The following is a 7,900-nucleotide window of genomic DNA, read 5'->3' on the forward strand; positions in this document are numbered from 1 at the left end:
CAGACCTGGAAGACTAGCTCTCTCCTGAGTTTCAGTGTTCAGAGTACTCTCTGCAGGCAAGCTCTCCTCTTGCAGGTAAGGTGCCCAGATATCTGGTGTTCGAACCTGCCTCCTGGCAGAAGTTGTGTTCCACTCACCAGAGGTCCTAAGATCCTGTGGAGAGTCCTGTGGGGATCTTAGGGGTGTCTGCAGACTCCGCGCCCAAGGTGCCCCAGTGCTGGTGCTGACTGGAAGGGACTTGTGACCCTGGTCATGCCTGGTTTTCTGCTTCCTTAATTAATGCAGTCTCAGGTCCCTCGAGATTGGATTGGAACAGCAGTTGTGTTCCTCTCACCAGAGGTCCTAAGATCCCGTGGAGAGTCCTGTGGGGACCTTGGGGGTGTCCGCAGACTCCATGCCCAAGGTGCGTCGATACTGGCACAGACTGGAAGCGACCACCTGGCTTTTTAACATGGATGCTGGAGATCAAATGTAGGTCCTCAAGTGTGTGCAGTGAGCAAGTTACTGAGTCATCTCCCCAACTTTAAAAAGACCTCCTTTTTATTTGTATCCTCATAGAATTCGTTCCTCTGGTCCTTACCTCACACTTTTATTTTTCTATATCTTAAAAAATACAGACCCTTAGGGCTGGAGAGATTCAGCAGTTAAGAGCTCTTTTCCAGAGGTCCTGAATTCAATTCCCAGCAACCACATGGTGGTTGGGAACCATCTATAATGGGGTCTGATGCCCTCTTCTGACATGCAGGTGTACATGCAGACAGAGCACTCCTACATATAAAAACCAAAACAAAACATAAAAACAAAAACCACAGATCTTTAAATACATTTTCCTTTACTCTTGAAATTATTGTCAGTGGAAAACTTTAGTTTTGCATGGCTGTGTTTCTTTTATTAGCATATAAGTGATGATATAGGACGTGTTTGGAAGCTATATCTTATACGGATATTTTCTTATTTCAATGTTTCTTATTGAAACATGTTTCAATAAAAGATTTTCACACAAGCCAAGCAGTTGTAGTGTACACCTTTAATCCCAGCACTTGGGAAGCAGAAGCAGGCATATCTCTGAGTATGTGGCTATCCTGATCTACAGTGTGAGTTCCAGGACAACCAAGGCTACACAGGGAAAAAAAAAAAAACCTATCTTTAAAAACCAAATTAAAAATAAAAAATTTTCATACAAAAAATATATTTGAAAGTGATTTTCCTCCCCTAATTCTTCCCTGATCCTACACAGCCAATTTTCTATTTTCTTTCCTTCTGACTCCAAAAAAAAGAATTAAAAACAAAAACCAAAAAAACAAGAAACACAAAAAACAACTCACAAAAATTAAAAGCAAGCTAGACATGCTAGTGCATGCTTTTAATTCAAGCAGTCAGGAGGCAGAGGCAGGTGGATTTCTGTGAGTTCAAGGCCAGCCTGGTCTATAAAGTGACTTCTAGGTAGCCAGGGCTATATAGAGAAAACATATCTCAAAACAAACAAACAAAAACAGAAATAACGGAAGAAAGGAAGAAAGGAAGAAAGAAAGAAAGAAAGAAAGAAAGAAAGAAAGAAAGAAAGAGGAAGAAGAAAAGAAGGAAGGAAGGAAGGAAGGAAGGAAGAAAGAAAGAAAGAAAGAAAGAAAGAAAGAAAGAAAGAAAGAAAGAAAGAAGAAAAAAGGAACGGAGAGAGGGAGGGAGGGAGGGGTTAAAAAGTCCACAAAAATGCCATTAAATTTGTTTTGTTGTGTTGATCAACAACTCCTGGGCATGGGGCCCACCCTGAAATGTGGTTGATATAGTTAATGAGACTCCACTGAAAAACAAAACAAACCAAAACAATTTTCCCTTTGCCAGCAGGTACCAATTGCAGATCGTTTCTTGGTTATGAAACCAGGTGTCTGCTTTTCCCTCTCAGTTCTGGGACCCTTCTGTCTTGAATCTGGGAAGATCTTGTCTAAGCCTCCATGGTCTCTATGAGTTCACATTGTGCCTCAGTCCTACTGTGTCTCCCTTACCTGATGGTGAGGCCCTACTGCTAAGGACAAAACTTATGTCATGGAACACAAAGGACGTCTTATGTGTTCTGACATCTTTACAACCACACTGCATGGGGAAGCCTGTCCAGCACATTCTCTTCCAACTGACCTAACCCCAAGTCTCCCGAGCTTCTCTCTGTGCTTGCTAATTATACAGCAACGTACACAAGGGAGAGGACAGAAAACAACAGGCCCGATAAGAGCTAGCACTTCACCTAAACCACTGTTGTTCCTTGAAGGTAGGATCATCTAGCCGTTTCATAGGGAAGACTGGCTTCAGCTCTGGTTTTAACTTCTTTTTCTGAGACATTGTGGGAAGGAAGTCATTCTTGTTGGGTTTGCACCGATAGAGAGTTTCCTGAGGATGGGGAAAAAAAAAAAGAGTGAAGGGGAAAGGAAACTGAGGCTCTAGAAGTTGAAAAATGGAGCTGAGTTCCTGGCCTAAATCACAATGGAATGTGAAAAGTTAAAATGGCAAACCCAACCTACCAGAGAAAAAGAAACCACAAAGACCACAAAGAGGAAGTGGGGAGAGACCCATTTTATCCTCAGGTAACTTTCCCAAAACTGGGTTAGTTTCTGGAGTAACTGACTGGACTCCGTAGCCATGGGCTCCTGAAAATTAATGGCAGAGGAAGTTCCTGGGTTTGGAAGAGTTTATGGCAGAAAAGCTGTGCCCTGCTCTGAGTTACTCCATATTGTGTAAAATGGTGACTTTTTAGCTGTTCTTTCCTTGGGTGACACCATTTAACAAAGGAGCTTTCAGCTTCATTTTAAGAGCAAGTGTGGAGAAGGAGGATTCTGTATTTTGTAGCCCACATAGAAACCACCTTCTGTTCAGCACCGACCCTGAAGCAGACTGAGAAATAACTTACTCCTAAAACTGAAGGGTACAACACTCCGATAAGGTCTCTTTAAACTTCTCAAAGTCTGAAGCTTCTATATCCCTTTTCTAGCCATTCCCGAAATCTTCACATTTGTGGGTGGATGGATGGATGGATGGGTGGGTGGGTGGATGGAGTCACCACGTGACACACAAAGTGCACAAAGTTGAGAGTTTTTATTAGTAGTTAAGATTGTAATAAAACAATCTGTGTTTGCCAGCAGCCAGCTATCAAGGGAAATCAGGACTGCTTGGCAAATTGCAGCCAACCAAAGCAAGCAAAGGGGTTTGTGAGTTTATTGTTACTTAATGAATTCTGACACTGGGAAAAGACACAGGTGTGCCTGTCTGTCTCTGACACAGCATACTTACAACAGACCCAATCTGTGACTTGCTCGGAAGATCAAATATTTAGGGGTAAATCGGGAAGCCAACCCATGGAACTCTACCTTCCTTCCTTGGAGACAGCTGCCTTATCTGCTATGTTCTTTCTTTCCTGTTTTTTTTTTTTTTTTTTTTCTGCTATGGAAAGGCCATAGAATGAGTGGTTTTATGAGGTCATAATTTTACCATTCCTAAAGGTCACATAATCAAAAGCTTTCAGACTCTTAAAAGTCATCCAGTCTGACTGGCCACCTGGCTCTCACATCCCATCCAGAATTTTCCTGTCAAGTGATCCAGTTGTCTTATACCTAAAAACAAAGCAACACCAACCTAAAAGACAGGTAAGCTGGCTCAGCAGGTAAAGGTGATTGCTGTTCAAGGCTGGCAACGTGAGTTCCAAACCTAGAACTAATTCCACGAAACTGTCTTCTGACTTGCACACATTCTAATACCTCCGCGCCTGCTCTGCCTTCTCCATGGAACACACACACTAATCATAATGGCAACGATGCTAAGAACAAGCTTCATCTTTAATCAGCTAATACATGTCTCCTTGTAGCTTTTTTTCCAAAATAGTTCCAGCAGAATGAAGCCAGTGCCTCTTACATAGTACACTCAATTAAAAAAAAATCCACCAGGTTCCACCTAGGTTCTGTTTTTCCCGAGATACACAGTGTCAATATTTTAAACTATTTGTCACCTGACTCAGTTTGAATTGCCTTCTTCTTGTGATTTATCTTACTAGAGAAAGTTACGAGTAATGTTTTCCTAACGGGAGGCTATGTAAAATGAGACCCAGGATGCTGGGAGCAGCAATCACATGATACGTCCCTTGACTCCTTTGAAATGTCTATTGAATAGTCATAACCTCTGCTGAGCATCTCCCTAAATTACACTATCTAAACCTCCCACTCATTCTATTTCCCCTTTCTGATTGTTTTTTTCCAAAGCACCTGTCACATTATACACGATCTGCATGGTTGCTTCTTTGCGGTCTGCATAGAGAGTTTAAATCATTAGACTTACACTTCAGTAAAGTAAAGACTTTAGAATAGTCATGGATATATCCTCAGTCTCTTAGCCTTCATAGGATCTGGTGCATAGGAGAAGAGAAATGTTTGTTGAACCGATGACCAAGCTATCAATTGACATATTAAGCTTTTACTTTCCTGACTTGAAAATCTTTTTTAAAATACTTGGTATCACCACTGGACTATTGCATTTCCATTCTGAATTCCTTCTCTTTGAGCTGTTTTAGTCTGAAGATACAGGACCTTACGCAAATTAGCAGGTGACTTAATGAAATAGCACAACCAAAGCACTAACATGTAGCTAATGACCCTGCCATTAAAAACAGGAGAAATCTTAGCAGAACTGGGTCTGGGGACAACAAACAAACAAACAAAACAAAACAAAACAAAACAAAACAAAACAAAACAAAAGGGATGGCGAGATGGCTCTGTAGTAAAGGTAGAAAAAGGGGCTTGTTGCCAAGCCTGATGATCTGAGTTCTATCCCCAGGACCTACATGATGGAAGGAGAGAGCTGACCCCAGCAGGTTGTCCCCTCCAACCTCCACACGCCACTCTCTCTCTTGTTGTAAAATGACTTATATTATTTGACCTAACCTGTACAAAAGACATAAAATCCTGGTATTTTATTTACCGGCTGTAAACCTAGATTGGGCAGAATTTGAGTCATTCTAATTTACTTCTTAGCCATGTGTCCCTTGGGACTTGTTGTTGGGCCATTTCCTCTCCATCAGTCTGTCCTCAGGGTCCATTTCACTTTGGGCATGTGCTTCTGGCCCATCACATCTAACAAGGGACATGTGGCTGGGAAGTACAATACCAGGATTTTGTGTCTTTTATATGGGCTAGCTAAAATAATACATCTCACAGAAAATAAAGCCTTTTTTATTCTCCTTTTGTTTTTTTATTAACATTTAAAAGCAAATAAAATAAGCAGGAACTGGACGTTATTTAGAAGCCAAGGTGGCACAAGTAGAGAATTGCCATCTTGTCTTAAGCATACCACATCACTAACAAATCCCTTCTGTGTTCTTCCTGTCTCCTCTTCCTCCTCCACTCTCCTCTTTCCCCCTCCCGCCCTCCCTCCCTCCTTCTTCTCAAACTCTGAAACTTCTGTAGCCCCTTTGCCCTTTTGCAACAAACAACAAACATATATACATACATACAGAGAGATGCAATCTATAGGACTATATCTATCTCCTTCCCCCACTCCTGTTTCCTCCCTTCCCTGTGCCTTCAACTAGTACATGCCTAGCCCTTGGACCACCCCTCTTTCCATGGCTTGATTCTTCCAGGACGTCACCCTGTATGGCCTTTCATTTTCCTTCCCATCTCCCTAATCTTTGTTTTCTAATTCAGGTGCTAGAAGTTTGAGGGAAAAAAATCTGTGATTTACTCAGGGATTTGGTGGTTAGTAGAGTGGTTGGTTTAATTTTAGCTTGTTTGGTTTGGAGAGGTACTACTTTGTACCACAGGTCAGTTACCGGCCTAGGAATTTTGTTTCACTGGATCTAATATCTGGTCCATACTAGGAGTAGAGATGTGGTTATAGTGTATGAAACAAAGCCTCTTAGGCATTCTCGTAGGAGACGGGGCCACAACCAGAGGCATCAGGGAGGGAATGAGAGCAGCAACTGTTGATGTGCACATTCCTCAGCTTGCCTACTGGACTCTGCACTGTGCCCAGGCACAGTAAGGAATACTTTTCTTATATGTAATCCAGGACCAAAAAGAGTAGGGGAAGGAGTATTAAAGAGCTGTTCCAGCCTTTAGAATCTGGTCCTTAGTACTGCCCACTAATAAAGTGCCACCAGGACCACAGCCTCGGGAGGACAATCAGGGGCTCACAAGGGATAGCTTTGGAAAGAACTCTCTCCGTGCACTTAGGTTGCACGCTTGCTTTCCTTTTCCTTCTTTGTGTTAAAGAGAACAGCCCTGGCTACATTTGTTTCTTTCTCAAAAGCATGTTAGACCCACTATCATGATAAGCACTTGAAGCTACTGTGGCAGGGCACAGATTCTGAGGCCACAGACAATGAACCCATGAGTTCTTTTCTCTCGTTTTGGCATCCTTCACCTAGTGACTAAAAAAGTTCCAACTCCCAACTCAAGGTTTGTTCTAAGGATCAGTCACTGGGCTACCCCATTTCAAGACTCTAGTCGCTATAAGACTCTTTCATCTGTACTGCCAACTTATTTAATTTCTTCCCAGGAGATTGGGTTCACTCTCTAGGCTGTCAACGTTTTCCTCAGCTCCTGATTCCCAAATATCCCTTAAATTGACTTTCTTTCCTTCTTCCGCTATTTTGAAAGTAGTTCAGATTTTCAGCATTGCTCATCTCAAGTATTAAAGTAACATCACAATTCATATCTCTGCCTTTTGTCTCTTCTACAACTAATGCATCTTCCTTCAACCTGCAGATGTTCCTTCTAAAACACAAATCTGATCGCACCCTTTCATCCCCTGCCTCGATTTCTTGCGTCCCTAAGCCTTCCGACGTTCCTCAGGAACAGTTCTCCCATTCTGCCGTAGTGAGTCACCTCCTTGATAACCCCCTTTTCCTCTCTAGATTCTTCTCTGGCATATGTAATTTCTATACTTTAAGTGTTCTTGGATTGTTCACACGTCCTGGTACAGTAGAATTGTTCTACTGTGGATCGTTTATTGATTATTTGATGCCAAGGTTCTTCAGGATAGAATTTGTCCTACAGTCATCTTCATGGTCTTGTTCTGGTTTCTAGCTTACTGAAGATGTTCAGCAATTATTTTTTATGTATTGTTTTAAGACAGCAGTGTCTTGCTATGTAGACCCTGCTGACTTCAAACTCAGCAGTTTTGGTTTCATGGAGTGGCCCCGGGCCTGAGGAGGAGGTAGTAGCATCCTAGTAACCCTTCTCTAGGTTAATTTGGCTCTCTCTGTGTTTACTCCAACCCCTGCCTCCATCTGGTCCATACATAGGCTGCTAGGAGACTTTCTTGGGCATCTTTACCTTTAACTGAAACTCCGGGGGGAAGTATATTGTAGCACCATCCTTTTCCTGACTGATGGAGCAGGGCGGTGGGTTGTTAGTCATGAGCAGTAACGTCATATCCTGATCATACTCTGTCACCTTTAACATGAAACTATTCATGTTCTTCTTTTGAGTCAGGAATCTCTGCAGTTTAGTGGGCTTCAAAGGCTCATAGTATTTGGCCTGAGGAGAGAGAAAGATTTCCAGACAGACTGAGGAATCAGTTGGCTAATTTTTTTTTCTCTCTCTACAGGATAGGCTGAGAGGCTGAATAGGACCCAACCAAACCTGCCTTTAAATTTGTTGATTTGAAACTTTTGGGAGCTCTCTGTTACAACCTTCATTTGGAGCTGCAAATAAACTAGGGGCTTAGGGGAAATGCAGCAGAGGGGTTTCCATAGTAACAGAACAAGATAACTAAGGCCATTCACAAAAAGAAAGAAAAAAGGGAAGAAAGAAATGAAGGAAGGAAAAAGGAAGAGGAAGGGAAGAGAGAGGAAGGGAGGAGAGGGGAGAAAAGAGGAGAAAAGAGAAGAAGAGAAGGGAGGGGAGGGGAATGTGGGAGAGGA

At 42.3% G+C, this 7,900-nt stretch overlaps 1 protein-coding gene and 1 long non-coding RNA gene across 4 annotated transcripts in view; one reads left to right on the forward strand and one right to left on the reverse strand.

Annotated features, from left to right (window-relative positions):
- The window catches only part of Tsga13 (testis specific 13), a 19,443-nt gene that overhangs the window by 3,863 nt on the left and 7,680 nt on the right, over positions 1 to 7,900 (reverse strand). For all 3 annotated transcript variants that reach the window (XM_021165309.2, XM_021165310.2, XM_021165311.2), the window contains 2 exons: positions 7,311 to 7,514; positions 2,237 to 2,379 (listed from right to left, as the gene is read on the reverse strand). In XM_021165309.2, coding sequence (XP_021020968.1) covers positions 2,237 to 2,379; positions 7,311 to 7,514 — 347 coding nt within the window. The remainder of the gene's footprint in view (positions 1 to 2,236; positions 2,380 to 7,310; positions 7,515 to 7,900) is intronic.
- LOC110296605 overlaps positions 3,518 to 7,900 on the forward strand; it is a 6,920-nt gene continuing 2,537 nt past the window's right edge. Inside the window, exon 1 of the long non-coding RNA XR_002378190.1 lies at positions 3,518 to 3,629. This is a non-coding gene — a long non-coding RNA (uncharacterized LOC110296605). The remainder of the gene's footprint in view (positions 3,630 to 7,900) is intronic.

Source organism: Mus caroli, chromosome 6 (assembly GCF_900094665.2).
Source record: "Mus caroli chromosome 6, CAROLI_EIJ_v1.1, whole genome shotgun sequence".
Classification (NCBI taxonomy): Eukaryota; Metazoa; Chordata; class Mammalia; order Rodentia; family Muridae; genus Mus; species Mus caroli.